Source organism: Aphelocoma coerulescens, chromosome 3, assembly GCF_041296385.1.
Source record: "Aphelocoma coerulescens isolate FSJ_1873_10779 chromosome 3, UR_Acoe_1.0, whole genome shotgun sequence".
In the NCBI taxonomy this organism is placed as follows: domain Eukaryota; kingdom Metazoa; phylum Chordata; class Aves; order Passeriformes; family Corvidae; genus Aphelocoma; species Aphelocoma coerulescens.
This window is the reverse complement of record NC_091016.1, coordinates 101,566,186-101,587,272: the sequence shown is the minus strand read 5'-3', so window position 1 is coordinate 101,587,272 and position 21,087 is coordinate 101,566,186. Positions and strand designations below refer to the sequence as shown.

The following is a 21,087-nucleotide window of genomic DNA, read 5'->3' as shown; positions in this document are numbered from 1 at the left end:
AAGTTCTTTATTTTTCTTAAATGCCTTCTGACCTTTTTACAATACCTTTTGAAGACTGAGCAGCCTCCCTTTCGTCCCATCACCCAACCCTTTCTAAGACTCCTTTCAAAACAAATAGGATTGTTTCTCCTTCCCTGCAGCATATCTTGTTTCATGACTTAATTACTAGGCAGTTTCAACCATTCTCATGCTGAACTTCTCACTGCCTAATGGTTAATTAAACTATTAAAATGTCATTACCTAATGATAAGATGGCAAATGTTCAAATTCCTTACAAGACCTCTTCACCTATTGAACCTTACAGTTTGCATGAAGCATGATATAATTAAGGAAGGGGAACCAACAAGCTGAATTTCCCTGTTGGCTGTTTTTTGTGTTTGTGTCAAGCAGGAATCAGATGCTTTGGGGTGGCCATTCCACATCCAGCCTTTTGGAGCCTCCATGGCAGCAGTCCAGGCATATCTTTCAGCCAGGCTTACTGCTAGGGCTGGGGTAATTACTGGCTCAGCTTTGGGTAAAAATAAGGCAGTAATACAGAATGAAGTGCAGCCAACCAGCTGTTACCCCTTACAGAGCAGATAAATTATAGATCCATGATAGATCAACGTAGCATTCCACACTATTGTGGCAGTCACATGTATTCCATATAATATAAATTATGTAGATTAAGAACACTTTATGAATTACCATGTGGAACATAGTTGTCATTCTTTTAGGCTCTCCAGACACAAAGTGGCAGACAAACAATTTCTGTTTTAAGAGATCAAGATCATTTCACCATTTGTTATGCAGAAGTCCAGGAACTGGTCTGTCAGAAATGTAACAAGAATTGAATTAGGCGTACTTACGCATTTGACATTTTTTAGCATTATTTCTCTTTTACAGTGCTAAAATGAGTTATGCACACGTGAAAAGGACATCTTATTTCATATGAACATTTCATATTTGTGTCAGTGCTGGTTGAGAATTTTGTTTCTCATTCTCATCGGAATAAAATGGCAGTGCAATCCTGGTAACTTTTAGAAGATAAGGTTGACATGTCTTTTTCAATCTAGCAACACTGATTGAAATTTATTGCATGGAAAACAAACTTCTGATAAACACAACTTTAGTTGAGGACTTTATTTCCCATACTGTGACATTTCCCATGTGAATGAAATCTAAATTCCACACAGATATAGTGTTTCTTGAAATGCATTTTGCTTTCAGTTCTATAAATCTCGATTCCTCAGAAGAGCCTGTGCCATTTCAGGAAAAACCCATGCTTACCTGGGACATCATCAGCTCTTGGCTGCTGTCTTCACTAGTTAACTGAAGACAGTCACTGTCTTCACTTTTAAACAAAGCAGGTTAAAAAGAAAATTTTAGTGACTGTGAGGAGCACTAGCACACTTTGTCTGAGAAATTGTGTTAGCAAACTGTGAATGGGAAAAAATTCTGAAGAAAAAGTGAATTGCTTTTTAAGTTTTGTAGTATGCAACTCTAAGTCTAAATAGTCTTTATTAACAAAATTCAATTTTAATTTTTTTTTTAAGTCCAGCAAGCTGAAATATCATAATGTTGACTTGCTCAATAGGATTAAAACAAAGCATAGTATACTAGCAGCTGGAAAACAGACATTTCACCATGAGAACAACAGTGAATGCCAGACATACCTGATGTAATGGTGCCATTTTAGAGCAGGCAAAATATTATAGTATATACTTTCAAATGTGTTGAACTTTTTGTCACTGCTTATGCATGTAAATATTTTTTTGGCTCTTGCCAGTGGCAAGTTTGTTTTAGAAGACATCAAATTTGATTAGTCTTCAACAGTGACTAAGATTAGATTAGATTTACACAATGATGTTGCTTTCTGCTGTTGTTTCACATCCAGTTGTAACCAATGGATGGATTTTTTTTCCTACCATTTATTCATTCCCTTTCATTACAAGTTTGGAACTTGGTACGTTTCCAGTGGAAGTTTATCCAGCACATGGCAGCCTTTCTAAAGAATAGTGATTTCCCACAGGCTTCTCCCCTCTCTCTTACTCCTGAAGTTGGCTTGTCCACATCATTAATGACAGAACATCATGGTCCTGCCTAGGGAGGACCACACTGCTAGGGAGTAGATATTTGTGGTCATTAGAATAAGATGGAAATAATCGTATGGGCACTGTGGCACAGCTGAAGGACATCTCAGGTACTGAAATCTGGAAGAACTATTTGGAACAGAAAAGGATGAGGAGAAACTCTTGTGCTGAATTTGTTGATACTGTTTTACTACACTGTCATCAAGTGAAAAGCAGAAATAAGTTTGGGAAGAAAGGATGAGAACCTAGTTTTCCCCCTTCTGAATAAATGTGCTAAGCGTTCACATCCAGCTTTGTCTGGTGTTAAGGGGCAGGTCTTGTGGGACGTGGGAACTGTTATCATTCTTGCACCTGAAAGAGCATTATGTACACATCTACATCTTTATTATTCTGCCTGAAGGCTTTAGCATAACCAGATGGTATTTATCTGGCCATTGTAGATGAAAGAGTGTGTGAAATACCAGCATGTGACAATGATAAACACTGAATAAAAATAGCAAGTACATATAGACTCTGTCTTAGAGAAGTCAGAGGAATTCTTGAGAATTATTGACTCTGCTGTATATCAGTTCCAGAACAAACAGTTTGAAAGCCTGTGTGTGTGTGCATTTCTGAAGATCTGTACATCACTTTGATCAGTGTGATTTGAGGAGGTCAGACTGGCCTAACTTCCCTCAGGGAAAATACACTTTTCCAAAAGCTTACACTTTTGTTAGGACCCAGTTAGGGAAGTACAAGACTATAGAAAAGGAACTGGAGCAATATAAAACAGTCTTTGTCTGGACTGTGGCCCAGATTTGTTCACATCAATTGTCTTTCAAGGTCCAAAAATGATAAGAAGCACATGGTTACAGATGTGTTGAAAGAATTAAAAAGCTAAATTATTAAGCTGATAAACAGTAAAAGAAGTATAAAGCAGTCCAAAGTAAGTTTTATAGTGATGAAATGACTCATAATCTCTTCAGATCTCTGCTAGCTGTCATGTTCTATTGCATGAAAGAATATTGAAGAGCAAATGTCATTTATTTTAGAGTAACCAAAGAAAGGATATAGATTAGACCCCAGGCTGGACATTAGCACTGGTAAAATTTGTATCAAGTGTAGGATGGCTTTTTAGCATGTACAGTAAGCCTCACATCAAGAACTTGTCATTCTGCATCTGTTCAAGAAGAATTTAAGTAATAATTACCTTTTGTATTTCAATATGTAAAATTTACATTGAGATGTTTGGAGGAATTTTGATAACAACAGTAGCTGGCAACATAGTTCTGTGGGGGTTGGTTTAGATGATCTTCAGAGGTTCCTTCAAACCCTAAAAATTCTGTGATTCTGTGATATTCTATACGACATTTTTCTTTTAAAGGAAAACCCTAGTTTTATTTTGTGCAAAATGTTAAAATAAAACTTTTTTAATAACATGATTTCACCAGATACCACAGGGTAAGTAAACTATCATTCAGTTTTAACTGAATGCATTTTCACTTGTCCTCCATAAGACTAGATCTGTCGTTTTAGACCCCCTGTAATTCCCTATTAGAAGTAGTCTGAGTAACATGAAAACCTGTCTATTAATTTGGGGATGACTTATTTGTAGTGGCACTTTCAACACAGATGAGGGCATATGTATCAATAGTCTGCAGATAAGGACAGTCTGGGTAAATGTAAAGTATTTTCATACTGTAAGAATTAAACATTGTACTTCTGGTCAAAAACAACACATCACCGAAGAGCAGCATCAGTTTATGGGAATATTTGAAGGCCTTGATGTAGTTCATCAGAAAAAATGAAGGTCAGTCTGAGCATGAGTAGCACCTCTGCTTCTTTATCCATCTGAAAAGAAGGACACAAAGATGTCAACTGTATTTGGAATTCCTGTAGCTCAGTTTGTCTCCACCATCACCCAAACTCGGATGCCTAAGGAGGAATGCAAGATTCAGGTGACCCTAAATGATTCTAACTTTTCCCAAATCACAGACACCTGTGGGTGCTGCATCTGTGTGTGCTGCATCACACCCCCTGGGTGGGGGTAATGACCCCCCCTGCAGCTCCCTCTGAGCCCCAGGCATGTGTTCTCTGATTGTAAACCAGATTATTGTGTATCTCAGTTATTCCCAAGCAGCTCTTACTGAAGGTAAGTAAGTGTACCTGTAGTGCATCTGTAGCTTCCCTTTGGGAATTTGTGCATTGAAAACACACAGTCGTCAGGAAACCTCTGCTGCACAAGAGGCTCTTGAAAGTATTTACACTGGAGATTCATAAAATTACCCTGCACACTGGACCTCATGCACATGTGAGAGGAAGCATTCCACTCCCCAAGCAGCATTTATTTACAAAGGCTCGAGGAACTCCTGATCTTTATGCATAAGTGTATCTAAACCCTGAGGATAACAAAAACAACTTTAACTTCTTCACACTGTCAGGTTTGGCCAAAAATATGTTGCTGCTTTGAGAGTCTGTGTTTATTTTTTGGGGTTTTTATGCATCACAGTCCTTTTCTTCTATTCTGGTGCTATTCTCTGTTTATCAAAACAGACTGTCTGAAAGAAAGGCAAAAACATCAATACTAGCAGTACTGGCATAGTTCCTAACAGATCCTGGTTTTCTGCTAGAGAGAAAATAGTTCTGATCTGGTCCACTCCTTGTGTCTTGTTGCCTTTTTTTCTTACTTGCATAGTTTGAATTCTTTTTTCACTTCTGAAACTTTAAAGATGTTCCAGGGAAGACACAGGTATCTCCTAAATTTGCTCATTTTCAGCTAGCAGTGGTGGGATACCTTTTAGACGTAATCCACAGACCTAACCTGATCCAGGTGCTGTTCCTGGCAGCCTCTTGATCAAAACTGTTACACTTTTGTAGGAAACCTCCTGCTAATTTGGCCAACATGCAGTATTTACATATTGATACAGAGTAGTACAAAGGCCAGAGTGCATCTGTTAGAATAACAGATTAAAGCCACTTAAAGATTGTTTCAGTGAGCTATAATGAGCAAGTATGGTAGGTCTTCATCAGAGACCATCTTGGATCAGCAAGACAACTGACAGTGACATGCTGCTGCTCTCCAGTGCTAATATCAGTATAGCTAACTATAGATACCATTTCCTAATAATAATTTTAAAAGATTCTTTAGATCTCAGCATCTTCAGGAAGATACAGACAAGTGATTATTTACCCTTGAATTTTTAGGATTTGTGGAGCTATAGTTCTTACCGGCCATCTTCAGGATTTATTTATATCTATTTTTCTTTTTTAAAGCTGTCATATCCTTCCTTCTGCTTCCCTTCTCCAAACTGAAAATTTGGCCTTTTTAATGTCTCCTTGTTCGTAATGGAGCTACTTCTCCTCCTTAAATGTTTTAGTTGGTCTTTTCTGTGGCCTTCTCTGAGTCCACTACATCCTCCTTCAGATACAGAGACTGGAAGTGCATGCTGTATTTAAAATGTGGATTCATAATCTTTATCTGTAGAGTGACTCTCTTTGCCTTGTTCTCGATGTCCTTCCTCAAGCTGCCCAGTATTTGGGGGATTTAGGGCTGCTGCTGAGAGGATGGTTTCACAGAAGGGTCAGCAACTGCCAGATTGTAACCACCAATTCCAAGTTAAGCGTCATGTAATCAGGGTTTTGGTTATTTTTTTTCCCTATGTTTGTTTACACTGAAGCTTGGCTGCCACATTTTCACCCTGTTTGTTCAGCTTTGAGGTCGTTTTGAAGTTCAGCCAACATTTGACTACCCAAAAGAGCTCAGGGTCTTCTGAAAGAGATGTGAAAGACTGGAGCATTCACAGTTTGCTTCCTTCTTCATCTCATCAGTCATGAGACAGAGTAAAACCACTCCTGGCATTGATCCTCAGAGGACCCCAGTCGCCGAGTCTTTTCCATCCCTAAGTCCTTCCATTTGCTTCCGCTCCTTTAAGCAGCTTTTGGTCTATAAAACATCATTTCCTCTAATCCCATGGCGGCTTAGTTTCTTTAATAGCCTTCAGTGTGGAACCCTGTCAGGGGCTTTATGAAAATTCAAATATATCATGTCCAGTGAATCCCCTTTATCCGCCTGGTCCTTGACACTGTTGTAGAAATCCAGCAAGTTGGTGGGACATGATTTCCCTTTACAGAATCCACACCAAATCTTTTTCAACAGACTGATTATCCGTGTGCTCAGTGATTTTGTTACAGACCTGTTATCTTACCCAGTGGTGTTAGACTCTGGTCTGTATTTCCCAGCGTCATCTCTAAAGTCCTTGTTTGTAGACGGGAAACTCCCTATTTTTCTGGCACAATGGCTGTTTGTGCTGATAGGTTACGCATCTTTGTTTTTAAATTCGACATTTGAGAGCTTCTAGATGAATGCTGTCTGGTCTTGGTGACTTCCTGACATCTGACTTGTTTGTTTCTATTTAGTCTAATACTTTCTGTATGTTTACTTATTGATCTAGTTCCTTTGAATGATCTGGTACAAAGAATGCAATGGGTGTAGGAATCAAACATTTTCAACAAGAAAGAATGATGCAAGCAAATACATGAGCTTCTGTTGCAAGGGCTTATACTTGACCATGAGTGCTGCTCTTCAGACTTTAGTCATCCAGCAACCCCACCGGTGTCTTATCAAGTTTACTGCTTTTAATATACTGAAAAAAAGTTAAAATAGAGCACCCTTTCCATTTTTCAAGTTCATTTTTAGTCCTCTTAAGTTTACATTTACATTTGGCATGAGCAGTTTTGTGGCTTTTCCTTACTTGGACAAGCTTTCCATTCCTCAAAGCAGAGAAGGTAGGAGTATAATGGTAGCCTCCTTGATTTTCCCTTTAAAGCCATACAGATGTTTTTCAGACCCACACAGGCTTTTGCTTTTGCAGAGTTACACACGTTTTATGTGAGTTTCTATTACAAGTTTTTCTGGGATTTGGTGTTTGGTGGGTTTTTTAGTAGCCTCCAGGTTGCCTTCTTTTGGACTGTATATTTTAGGGTGTTTTGAGACTTTGCCTTCCCTCCCATTGTGTACTTCCTTTAATTCACAGAATCATTAAAGTTGGAAAAGACTTCCAAGATCATGAAGTCCAATCTTCAACCAAACACCACCCATGCCCACTAAACCTTATCACAAAGTGCCACATCTGCTTATTTTTTTGAACACTTCCAGGGATTGCAACTTCACCACTTCCCTGGGCCAGCCTGTTTCAAGGCATGACCACTCTTTCAGTGAAGACATTTTTCCTAATATCCATACAGCCTGAACTTCCCATAGTGCAATTTGAGGCCATTTTCCCTTGTCCTATCACTAGTTGTCTGGGAGAAGAGGCAACCCCCAAGAATTCTGCATTTCTGTGCTGGATTCTTTTTCTACAACACTGAAATTAATTGTATTGTGGTTGCAGAGCAAGACCACACCAGGAACAGCATCTTTTTCTTGTGGGTTTTCTTACTTACTAGTTCTTTCAGGAAACAATTTTTTTTTCCCCTCTGGTGTTTTTGCCCAATTGGTTGGTTAATTTTGGTTTGTGTTTATTTGGGATTTTTTCCCCTCCTCATCCTGCTGAAGTATCAATGCAGTTCAGTGAAGGTAGCTGGAATCTCACTCTCCTGCTGTCAGTCCTGAACTTGCAGATCTCAGTCCAGCTTCACAGTTTCTGCTCACTATTATTAAACTTACTTGGAAGTAATTTAATTATTGATCTAATAATTTTCCATCCACAAGGACTTTATTGTGCTTTTGTCTCCTTATTATATAAAGCTATTAGACTTCTATATAATCTTTCATGCACACTACCCTACCCTCACTTGAACATCCTCTTCCGTCATTCTTAGAAGTCTGGTAGTCTGGTAACAGTGCCCACTCCTGCAAGCCCAGCAGGATGCCTGCCTTACAGCAAGGAGTCATCTCTTGGTCCCAGTAATTCTTGTTCTGTCTTCGTATTTAGGCTTCTCATGTTGGTACAGAGGCACTTCTGAACTTTGCCCTCACAATGAATTTTAGCCACATCCACCTTATGTTACATCCATCTGAACAAGTTGCTTTTTCTGACTTTCAGTCTTGCCCAACTACCAGCTGAAACAGTCTCCAATTTTTCAGTTTTCACGGCCAGCACCCTGGCTTAATAATGATTCAGGTGCATCCCATTTCTCACTTCAAAACATCCCCCATCTCCTGAGCTGCATGCTCCTTACACTGTGCGCCTTGTGCATGCATGGGGGCACTGATCTCTGTGTGCCTGTCAGGCCTTGCACAGGGGATTGGCAGTGTTCCTGAGAGCGCTATTCCTCAGGTCCAGGCTTGTTTCCTGGCTGCCAGCTTCAGTCTAGGCTGCACAACATCTCCTCCACGCATCCCTACATCCGCAGTACCCGCAGGTGCTGGCGCTGCTCCTCTGCTGCTGCCTGGGCAGTTCCTTCGATCACCCTGGGCTGGCCCGGGATGTTTGCTTTCCTGTCTAGTGCTGCTTTGCTCTACTGCTGCTTTATTTTGTTAGAGCAAGTCGTGAAATAGTTTTCTGTCAGCTCGACTTGGGATGATGGAATGCATGAAGCTGAGAAGCAATGCAGCACTTAAATTCATGTTTGTTTTGCTGTTTGATTGTTAATTTGGTGTACAAAGTAAATGGAAGTGGAGAGATGGGTTTTCTTTTTTTAAGAGGAGATAGTTTACAAATTGCTTTGGTAGCTGAACACTGAAGTCCAGACTAATGCAAGTTTAAGAAGTGGAGAAAGCATCTACAGTTCAGAGGAATGTCTCTGCTGTTGTGGTTTTGCCTGTAAAACTATACAAACCACAACACACAATGTTCTCTTACTGAAGAGATGTATTTTTACACATTTGAAATGCTAGTTACTAGGAATAAATACACCTTATTCAGATTTTATTTTCCTATGATATCACTATCAATAGATCACAAACATTACTGAAATCTGTTAAAACAGGAGAGATTTGGGGACTCTTTAAGTGGACAAAATTAAGTCAGGCCTCAGTTTGTCTGTTCCTAATTTTGAAGGACTTTGGCAACAATTACATTGCAGTAGAAGAGCCAATGTAGGAACCTGAGCTACTTTATTGCTGTCATATTTAAAGTGCATATAAAAATAGACTTCATTAGTAACTGAAAACTGGAATATCTGTTTAACACCACTGTCACAACTTTCTTAAGGGACAAGGCAAATAATTTGGAGTGGTGGAATGAACTTCCATGGTTCAGAAGGGGAAGGTGGTCTGAGGCCACTTTTTTGTCCCTTCTCAGTTACAGACATGTCTGTGTTTCGGAACTTCTCTCCTCCCTCAGTTTTCCTGGTAATGCTGGTAATTCCAAAGATAGTTAATTGGCTTTTTAAGGTGAGGAGTTGAGAACTGAAAGAATTTTGTGGGAGCCCCAAATATTGGTTTGCAATTAAAAATGCTGTGGATTCAGTTCCTTTCCTGGAGGCTGTTGCACCTCATTTGTTAAATCCCAGTGCTGCAGTGAATCCCTCACTGAAGCCCTGTGTTAGTGTGAATTCTGTCCCACCGAAGGAGGAATGCAGTGTCACAGCTCAAGAACAAAAAATACTCAATCCACTTTATTATTTTCAATTCTTTCCTTCTGCTGTGCTTGGTCACTAAAAGCATTATAAACATTCTCTGCTTGTATCTGTTATTTAGCCAGATAGAAAGTTTTATTAGGAAGTTATCCCCCACACAAAAGTCCATTTGGCTCCCACACAAGTTGTTAGTGTTCATTTAACCCAAATTGTACAGGGTTCTTGACTAATGCTGTCCCCAACATAATGTTTGCTTGTAATGCATGATTTGCATTTCTCTTTTGTCTCTTGAAGAAAAGTTCAGGCTTGCTTGTTCCTGCTGTTAATTATAACAAATTCTGGCAAGTTTAGGAATCTGAAAAGCCCATCAGATGTTGGCCTTAAGGGCTAGTGTCCCTGAAGTTGGATGTAATTTGCGCATAATAAATTGCTTCAATAAGATTTTGTTTCTTAGCTTAATTACATTAGTCTTTTGGGAGTTAAACTAATGTGAAATTAAGGGTCATGGGACCACCACAGACCTTTAGTGGTTATGGTGATAAAATCCAGCTGTTTCTTCTAAAAATCAACCTTATCCACTGGTGTTCTTATGTGATTGCTGTGACACTGTAGATTAGGGGCAAAAAAGTTGGGTTAGTTGCATTTGACCCTGACATGAATTGGGTAATTAAATACTAGTCAGATTACCTGACTTGCTTGACTGCATGCATTACAATGTCATCTGCAGATGTCCTGAATACCCAGGCTTTGGATAAAAGGACTTTGAATCGATGTGTGGGAATCATGACCTTCCCCAGGGTAGCACCTGAAGTAGCAGATCACACAGCCCTCAGTGAGGCTGAACTAAGTCAAACTCAAAAGGGAGGGTGAGGTTGTGGGGGAAAGCACTGGGATTCACAAAGGTGGGAAATAATGACAAACCTTTAGGATCTTCACATACCGGGATTCAATTTAGACTGGCTGAAGAAGACCAGAGTGGGAAGTGGGAAGAATCAACTTGCATTGGAACTTGGGCATAAGGTAGAAAGCTAGAAGCAACACTCAAGTATTTGAGGAGGGGATTTTGTTGTCCAAGCAGATTTGTAGAATTGCTACACTTCAGCTTTGGTGGGGGAAGGTGTTTCTTTTGAAATACTTGTGTCTTGAGTTTTGATTGGTTTCTAATTTTCCTTAATAATTTATAACTGAGTTATAAGTAACATCAGTAAAGACTTGATTGTTCCTATGCAGAACAACCCATGTGCTATGAAGCAAATGAAACATACACTATACAAGGCACAGAATGTTTTAAGTATCTTTTAAAGCTGGATCTTCAGCTCTAACTGAATATGCATACCTTAGATGTTTTTTATAGGAGTCTAGTACAGAAAAAGACCGTATATCTGGGCTTTTGATTTCTAGATACAGTTTTGCATATTGTTAGAATGTTCCACTTCATAGGTAATGCCACTCAAAAGAGGATTTGTACATCAATGAACATCATAAGCATTGAAGACATGGATAATACATCTGTCATTTTAAGATGTTAATAGTATGCTTTTAGGTGCTCATACAGTCAATGACCTTCATGTAGTGGCCTTGATAGCACCCTTAGAGAAACAGCCCTGCAAAATCCTTTCTTCACATTAAAGCAAGAGAACAATCTGCTTTTAGATAAATGACCGGTGATTTTTTTGTGGTTAGTAAAAGCATTGCATATAAACCTGAAGAAAATCTCTGTGTGTACCATCATTCTGGACTCCAAGTCCTTAGCTTGCCTGCCATCTAATAGCTGTAGCTAGGAGAAGGTTCTACCAGAAACCTCTTGGCAACAGCTGTGTTTGCAGCTCCATGGCCAAGAGATGGACTCATGCCTGGATGGAGCCCTCATCCAGCTCTCCAGCTGATGGTGTGAGGCCATATTGCTCCCTTTATGCTGTGGTTCAGTGAAGGGCTCTCCTAATCATTACATATTAATAAATACTTTAGATGTTCACAAATCTGCATGTTGTCCAGACAGAACCACACACAGCACCTTACAGATTTCTGCATCCAAGCACCTCAAGACTTTAGGGATCTCTTTATCTCTTCTCCTTCCCTCCCCCCTGCAACACACACACACACACACATTTGCATGAAAACAGGCTTTTAAAATTCCTTAAGGCAATTTCTAAGTGATAAGGACTGTTTTTACAGCGAAGTCCTTACTAATCAATAATCCTGTAAAGATGAAAAACAAATAGGGGGATATCTGCTTTGGCAGACAACAGTAAAGATGTTCATGCTGTAACAATTTATTTGCACATTCATTCCTCCAGATACCCCTCACAGTTACGGGTCAAAGTCTTCTGTGCATCTGCACTGCTGTCCGAAAAATGTCAACAACCTAAAGGGACCACCCAGTCTGTGTTACATTTGTTGCCTGTATGTATTGTAGGAAGGCACTTCTGGTTCCTTTTCAAAACAGGATGACTATCCAAATTTCTGAGGACTTCCATCCTCACATCATGCAAATCTTTCCAGGGGTGTTGTGGTTACTGCAGCACCCCTTGTTACTGATAAATGCAAATGGTTACCAATACACACTGCGCAGGATTTCACATTTACAATATGCAGTATAGTACTGTAGTCATGCCACTATTTTTACCACTTGTTAGTTGTAAGAAATCCCACAAGGCCATTTGAGTAATGGAGTTTTGTTTGTCCTTAATGCTTGCTTGGTAAGTTTGTCTAGGGACAAATTGAGGAAATGGAGGGGGGGGTGCAATTTGCAATAGGGCTGTCTCAAGCTCTGTGAGACAGAAGAAAAATGAAGGGATACAAAATGGAAAGCAGCATTTGGTTCTGAGTCTTTTGCCCTATTACACTTTTTAATTATAGGTTATGGCTTAAATTGAAGCATACTTTCTCCTGGAAATGCTTTGGGATATCACTGTAATTCCAATTTTGTCATCCAGCAGCAAACAAAATCTAGATTTTAAAAAGGACAAGCAAAGAGGATTACTAACTTTAAAAAAATTGCAGGATGGATAACTTTATGGCATCAAAATTACTGCATTCCACACTGCTGAATGAGTAGCTTGCAACTGAGGTAGAGTGTAATGTTTTCAAGCACAGCCTTTTACAGTTAGCAAGGTGCATTTTAGGACAGTTCTTCCATGTTGTACCTGATAATGGTCCACCATTTCAAGTGTGTAGGCCAGATGGTTTATAAGTTCAGTGAAGTGCTCAGGATCCCAACATAAGGAGGGAAGGCTTTTGAGCAGTGAAGTTAGGCTTCCAAGGCACTTACAGTCCGATTTTTGGGTGTATTTGTAACTCAGTGTTTTTGTGACTCAGTTGTGTTGCTTTGCTCTCTTTTTAGAGTTTCTTTGTAAGGAATGCCCAAGAGTTCATATTTTCATTGACCGAATTGAACTGAAGGACATTCCAGAAGAGCAGATGTATATGAGAAGGTGGCTTCATGAACGTTTTGAAATAAAGGATAAGTGAGTAGAAATATGTAGAACTTTCTTATTTCTTTTATACTAACAGATATAGCCATGATTTCTGTGTTACCAGCAGTGCCAGCTGTAGGGCTCTCTGAAGAGAGGTGATGTTGGTACTCCTATGCATATAATATAATATAATATAATATAATATAATATAATATAATATAATATAATATAATATAACCTTGTGGTTAAGCCTTTTGCTCAGGAGGTTGGCATTCCTGGGGTTTTGACCTTCTTTAGATCGAAGAGGTGTGAGTCCATGTTCTAGGCAAGACTTGTATTCATCTGAATACTCTCCATTCATCTTCTCCTAGTTAAGTCCTGTGCAGGAATGTAAGATGCCTGTGATAGGCAAACAAGAAAAAGCAGTGTCATTCTGCCCTTGTAATCAGTGTTAAATTGGAGTGAGAGAGGGGTGGGTCTTGATCTAATCTCTTCTGCCAAAATTGTTTACGAATCTTTCATCCAGACAGCAACTGGATAAAAACACAGTTAACCCCAAAATTCCTGCCTTCACTGGGGAAACGAGGTGACGTAGAAGTTTCACTTGTCCATTTTTGAATTGTGGCAGAAGTAAAGTGCCTGACTTCCTCCAGTATCTCCAGATAAGGTCACTACTGAGTATATGCAGCAGATCCTGGGGGATCTTGTTCTCCGGAGGGACTTTGTGTCTAAATGTAGGATTTAAGTATTGGTTGAGAAATGATGGTTTAATTTGCCAGATCTGAAGTCCAGCTTAAGGGAGCTGAATCTGTTTAATTTCTAAATCCTTGAATACTTTGAGTGAGACAGAAATGTCCCAGTTCTTCAGTTCTGTTCTGCTTTGATATTCTGCCAGTCTCACACTCCATGGAAGTGAGAAATGTATTCACTTCTCCTGTGAACTTTGAATTCATATAAAAGTTAACATGACTATCTGTAAACATGGCACTGTTACTAAAGTGTCTTAGACATTTAGGATCACAAAAGCTTTTCTTTCCTTTACTTTTGAAAGATAGAAAGTCTGAATTTAATTTAAATAGATAAGGAGCTGATACATGAAATAAAAGGTTGTCCAGTGTCTGTCCCTTTAGTTATCCAGTGAAGATGAACAAAACTGAACCCTCATCATCCATGTGTCATTGTAAGCTCCTGTTCACTGGAGCATCTTTCCTCGGACCAAATCAGTCTGTCAGGCAAATTTAGAGATAGTTAAAACAAAACCCCAGAATTTCCAGATCCATTTATTACTGTTTTTTAAAACTAGGAGGAAAGAAGTTACTACTAAGCCAGTGGTATAGCATCTTACTCTTGGCATGTTTAGCTTCCAATATGCTCAGTGTCTTGTGAGCCCTTGTTATTTGTTAGTTTATTTTATGAAGATACTTCTTCCTCCTCCTTTGGTGCTCAGTGCATTGTTTTGTCCTACAATATTGCCCACTGCCCTGGGCTTTTCTGCTAAATGCTGAATGAAAACAATTCTTGTCAGCTTTTATATTCACAGTTGCAATTGGTCCACAAGGAAAATATGGCTTTAATGCTTACAAGAGTTCAGGCTGAGTATTTTGATGTGCATCATATTCGTAAGGTGTACTCATTATTTGAACTTGTTACAGAGGAGCTGCTGCATATGATGAGATCATTTGTTAAAAATGTGTGATTAGAAGCAATTACTGGATGAAAGTAAGGTTGCTTAAAATGTCTTAAGCTACTATCTGACTTTGACCATCTCCTTTTTCTCTGCTTATAGGTTACTAATAGAATTTTACGATGCAAAGGATTCTAAAAGAAGAAATAAGTTCCCTGGGAAAAGTGTTCATTCCAAACTAAGCCTCAAGAAAACTTTGCCATCTTTGCTGTTTTTAGGTGGCCTGACTGCTAGTATGCTTCTGACAGAATCTGGAAGGAAACTCTATGTAAAAACATGGATATATGGAACTTTAATTGGCTGCCTGTGGGTTAGCATTAAACCATAATGATGTTAGTCTCCAATCAGTGAAATGTGCAGTCTTTTCTTGCACATTGCACTAAATTTTTTCCTGACTTTATAGAAAAAAAGTGTAAATAAAGCCTTATTGATTGAATATTGGAAATAATAGATTTTGTGACTTAAGCCTCTGTGTGGTTGGTCTGGGGAAAATAAATGTAGATTTTCAAATTTGCTACTGATTTTTGCTGGAATAATGACAGATAAACTGAGTCTCATGATAAATTGCTTTCCCCATGAACTAACATCCATCTCTCTCTGCAGATCTGAAGAAGTGTGAGTTATGCATAAGGGTGTCTTAAGTGGACCTGTGAATGTATTTACAGAGATTAATTTAGGGTATATATTTATTCTTCTGATATTCATGTTGAATTTTTGTTACTCTTTGGTGCATTACAGCAGCTCTGTTGCATCTATCCCAGCTGTATCGCAACTAAAATCAAAACTTTTTTTTTTTTTTTAATTTTGCTTTTCAGTTTTTGCTAAATACTGTGTTCTTTAAAAGGGACTGTGAAAGCTGGCAAATCATGAGATGTTACCAGAAGCAGAATAAAATGTTCCTGAGAACTGCTGTTCATGGGGAAGAAGCTCTGTTTATCTAGTGCATGATTTTTGATTCTATTGCAGTATTAGGTGATTATTTCACATAAGTGAAACATTAAATTGTACCGAGCAAACAGCTTATTTTGCGCACCTCGTATTTGTGCATAAAAGGAATGTGTGCAGTGTAAGGAAATGTGAAGTTTTTGTTTCTGGCCAGAACCCTTGTAGCCTCCCTTGTGTCTGCATTACCCCTCGCACCATGAGTGTTCAGCTGAGCTCACACTCTTCCATGTGTATGTGCCATAAGCAGAAGTTTCCTGTTACCTCACGATTTTCTGGAAGCAAACCTTGTCATTCGGGAAGTGCACAGAATCACGGTAACTTCAGGAACAGTAATGAGGAACCTTCAGGTGTTCCTGCTAAATCTGAAGCATGTGCCTTTCCCACTAACCTGATTTAGCCCGGTGTTTCATAGGCTGGCAGTCATCTCTGTGCTGTAGTATCCTACTAGATTCTGAGTCATTCTAGGCCATGCAGACTGTACTTAGGTTGAAGTTATGAGGGTGATGTATATGATTTGCACCGTAGTTAATAGTGAACGAAATGCATATCCTATCAGTATTTCACCTGCTTGAAAATATACCTTAAAAAGCAAAATCAACAAACCCTGTGAAAGTCTGTGATTCCCAAGGCTGGTATTTTTGTTGGGGAAAGCCATTTCCTGATTCAAGGGAGCAGTCTGTATGTACAGTGATGGGGAATAAAAGAAGATATATTTTATCTTCTTCCATTAGGGAATTGGACTCCCTGTATCAAAATTAAAGAACTAGAGAATATTTTTATATCACACTTGCAAGCTTTAAATGTGCATCTCTTTCTAGCTTCAGTGTATGATTTGTCTTGCTTTAGAGTCTATTGTGAGTTAAACATCTCTCAAAATTATATTTGTTTTCCAGATTCCACCATTGCCAGTTATTTAAAGATTTTACCATGTGGGGTTGTTTTTTTTGTTTTTTCTTTAACAGAGTCTTACAGAGGAATTACAGTTCCACCTTAAAATCATTCAGTACAACTTTCAGTTTGCAGTTCTGTGTCCTTCCATAATGGATTTTGTCACTGGAGTTATTTATATCGGTGATTGATTCAGGATATGTTGATGAACCATTTCAAAAACAATGACTGGGAACAGTGTTGAAAAACAGTATTGTTATGAGGCTGTGAAACAACAAAAAAAGCCATTTTATGTAACAGCCAAATGTGCTTTCATGTAGTTCTTCCTATTCTCAGCTGACTGTTACCAGTGGGTATAACCAGAAGGCAACGTTCCTATGTTAGTGTGAGTTTTTTCAGTCGTGGAATGAAATTTTACTCTGACATGACTAAATTTCTTTGTAACAGCTAAGAATAACATTTAATTATACATCAAAAATAAATGCAAACCGCTCAATTCATTTGTAGGAAAATAACTGCTATTTTGGAGAGCCTAATTACCATGAAATATTGGATCTCTTGCTGTTTAAGTACCAGGAATATAATTGACACAGTGCAGCAAACAGGATGTTTATTTTGAACGTTATTCTCTATGTTAATCTTTTTCTTTCCTTGCCATTAATTTATAAAGTTTTGAAACTGTAATTTGCTGATGTATTTGGCATTGGGAGTATCACATGCTATTTCTAAATATGCACTGATATTAACTTGAAATATTTCTTCATTAAAATAAGAAGAGCCAATGCTCATTCAACTTTTCTGTCCTGTCTACTTGTTCAATTTTTTCTGCACTTTCATGTTTGTAACTTGGAACTGTTCAAACAAAGGCTACAAGTGTGGTTTTAAGTCCCCAAGAGAACGACTTGTGTGAGAAGTAGTCAATTGAAAGAAAACAAGTTTGTCCTTTTTTCCCATGCAGCCAGAAACGTGTTAGAATTGATTTGTGCTTGTTCCAATGCAACACACCACCAGGTCAGTCGAATTGCAATAGCTTTTCACCCTTGAACACGTGCACCATTTGCTGCTCCTTAATGATGTTCATTTGTGTGCAGGGCCATGCTTCTGTCCAGGAACTGGCCTCAGTGGAGATAGGCCTTGGCCTGACAGCAGTGGCAGAGTGTGGACGGATGCAGGGACAGGGAAGAGATACTGGAAACAAATACGTGAAGTGTATTTCGGTAGCAATGCCACCAAAGCTGTAGCAATGTGTTAAATCTCGGGAGGACCTTTATGTTCAAAAACTGCCTTTGCCAGCTGTATCAGTGCCTCTGATAAGAGCTGTTTCCCTCCCACAAGTACCGCTCTGTTCGTATGCATGAGCTGTGTGTAAAACTTGCAAGACCACCACTAATGCTAGTTCTACAATGACATCCTTGTGTTTACTTTCGGGGAAGGAACTGGGCTAAGGAAGCATTAACTTACTCAATGGAGAACACAAAAAGCGAAGTGACAAAACATTGTGTGATACCAGAGTGAAGAAATGACTGAGGAGGACACATGAGAGGCTCCACCCAGATGCAGTCCTTTGCTAGCTCTTCTGAGGCATTTTACTGTAATACTTTTTTTTTTCTCCTTTCAGTCAACATGTAGCATACCTGTAAAACTTCTTTTAGTACTTAAAAGCTGGCCCCTGATTGTTTTGGTATTTTAGCATGCAGAGAATGTATATAGTTACTTCAAGGGAAAGAGGTAACTATTGTGTTTGGATAATGAAGGGCACCGTGAGCAGGTTTGGGATTTTTGGCTTAAAGTGAAAAAAGATACTTTTCCCTTCACCACCTCCAAATAAAAAACACTTAATGACAGAAATTTCAACTGTATAATAGAAAACCAGCTAACAGGTTTGAGATCTTGGCACCTGCTTTATAAATGCTTTTCCATTCTAAATATGGAAATCAGAGTTTGGTCCTAACATGCAACTCTACGTCACTTTTTAGCAGAGCGGCTCTGATGGAAGGGCTTGAAGCGAATGCAGCGGGGTTTCTCTTGTCCTTGTTTGCATGATCCTGCCTGTCTCATCAGTTTGGAGCTCTGTGGTTCCAGTAAAATATGTTGTGCAATTTACTGAGCACAAGACCAAAGAAGAAATTAATTTAGTTTGTATAATGGCAAAAGTCACACAAGTAAAACACAGAGCATATCCAGAGAAGGAAGAGCAACAATAATCTGAAACAAAGTTTAGAAACATCAGCTCCAGTCAGGCATGACCACATCTTACTGATTCCAGGGAAAATTTGTTTTCTGTGTGAGGACCAGTTTCCCTGTCAGCATGGTGAATATTTCTCCCACCTGGCCAGTTTCAGTCCCAGATCTGCAGCCTTACCCCAAGCTGACTGCAATCTCTTTTTCCTAGTAAGGAGTCCTTCAGCACTTTTCAGACTGATGCAAATCTTGGGTTCCCTTCATTCTTCTGGACCCAAAGAATTTCCCTATTTGTTTTCAGCCTGATAAACTGCTGACAGACCACCGCCACCCACCTCCTCCTAATATGTTCTCCTTTGGAGGACTGGCATTTGGTGGGCAGATACCAGTGGAAAGGCAGGGGTCTGTTGCTGGTGGGCTGGAAGGAGGTGTTGCTGTTGAGGGAGGGGGTGTTGAGCTCTGAGCAACTTGGTCTAGTGGAAGGTGTCCCTGGCTGTGGCAGGTGGGTTGGAACTAGATGGTATTTAAGGTGTCTTCCAACCAAACTATTCTGTGAAGTCGATATTGGACGTTCGAGATGGATCTCCCTCCCTCCTGCCTGTGCCAGAGCCTGCTCCTTCACCAACTGGCAGTTTGCATGGCCATGAGTAAAGGCAAGGGCCAGACACTCCCCTGGAACCAGTGACTTGTTCCTGGGTCATATTCATGATGTGAAAGCTCCTTTAGCTGGGGTTGTACAAACTATTCCGCAGCCTTTTATCTTCCATGGGAACTCAGTTTTCGAAGGACATTTTGATGCCTTTGTTTGTGTTCCCTGTGTGACTAATTCGAACCAGAGCCATTTCAACCTGTTTGCCCAACGGGCCCAGAGAACCTACAGAGGATGCAGATGTTCAGGGGCAGAAGTTGCTGCCAGTTTTCTGGCCATGCAGTGACAGAGCTGCTGGTGGGAGCTGCCAGGCTCCTCACAAAAGCTGTGCAGAAAACAGGTCCCACCATCACAGCCTGTGACAGGCATCACCATGGGCTGCCAGTACAAATGGTTTCAGAGTGGTAGGTCCTAAAACCTGCTTGGCTTGTTTGCAAAGTATCCAGGATGTGGTGTTTTCTCCATAGGGTGGGCTGGGGTTCATTGGTTTTTTGAAGCATGGATGAGCAATGAGTTGGAGAGATGCCTGCTTTTGGGTATCAAAGTCCAGTCACTGGAATGAGAAGTAGGAGATAACAGTCTCAACAACTCCTGGCCGGAGAAAGACCAGAGATACTTTACTTTTCCCACCATTCCATGCCCTCAGGGAGTCCCCAGTGCTGGTTTTCACCTGGCTAGGTTGGAAAAGATTTGAAGATTTGTAGGACCAGCATGACTAATTGGTGCCAAAGGCATTGGCTGGGTACATGGATGTCTGCACTCAGCTTTGGTTCTGGGGCATTTCTGAACTGCCCTAGGAACAAGGTGGAACCAGAAATGGCCCACAACTCACACCCGTCTGCAAGCAGAGGTTACAGAGAGAGGAACAGCGGAAGGATTCCACCCTAAAGTGCTGTACTTTTGAAGTGCCTTTCCATGTAAGGATTGAGTCCACCATACCATGGGCACCAGCAGATCTTGTCACCACTACAGCTGTTGTGTCCCACACTCCACACCAAGACCCTCCTTCCCTGTCTTCTTCAGGGACACTCACAAAGGCTGAAATTGCCAAAGTAGTATTGAATTTCTGGATACAACCAGCCCCTGGCCTTATTCAGCTCTGCAACTATTTCATGCAGTTGGGACCACAAGGGAAACAGAGAATTTAATTTGCAGTTGGCCAAGATGGGAGAGTTGACACTGTAATGATCCCAAGAAGTATCAAATGCTGTACAACATCATTAAGCACAAATAGAAGAATATGCAGAGTTCTCAAGGCTGAAACTTGAACTGGAGGTATTAAGTTAAATTACTTTTCATGCTGTATGCATTACAGTGACTGGTTAAAGCTGTCACAGTTTAGCAGGCATTTGCATCTCCTATAGTGTCCTATTGCACTTTTAGCAGAAACACTATAGGTGCAGAAAAGGGCATTGCCTTTATGCTAATTTGCACCCAAGTCTTTTAAAGTCTTGTGTGATAGACTATAAAATTCTGCCTCTTATCTGTATAAGCTATGAGCATTTTTTGGCTTCTATAAACTGCTAAGTCTTCACTTTTTGGCACACAAGGTATAAAAAAAGTTGGTTTGATATCCAGATGCTTTAATAAATTCCTGTTTATCACAAAGGATCGCATTAGTATGGTCACATACTGAGAAATGTTGACAAGACTTAAAAAAACACAGAGTGTTTTATACAGCCAGGGAAGATAAATCAAAATGCAGGAATACTTTCTGGAATCCTGCACTTGTAGCTAGGACTTGGTTGTAGT

General features: G+C 39.7%; 1 protein-coding gene across 2 annotated transcripts in view; it reads left to right on the top strand.

Annotated features, from left to right (window-relative positions):
• AGPAT5 (1-acylglycerol-3-phosphate O-acyltransferase 5) overlaps positions 1-17,298 on the top strand; it is a 55,525-nt gene extending 38,227 nt beyond the window's left edge. For both annotated transcript variants that reach the window (XM_069011471.1, XM_069011470.1), the window contains 2 exons: positions 12,916-13,039; positions 14,775-17,298. In XM_069011471.1, coding sequence (XP_068867572.1) covers positions 12,916-13,039; positions 14,775-15,000 — 350 coding nt within the window. In that variant the 3' untranslated portion in view covers positions 15,001-17,298. The remainder of the gene's footprint in view (positions 1-12,915; positions 13,040-14,774) is intronic.
• Positions 17,299-21,087: the final 3,789 nt, after the last annotated feature.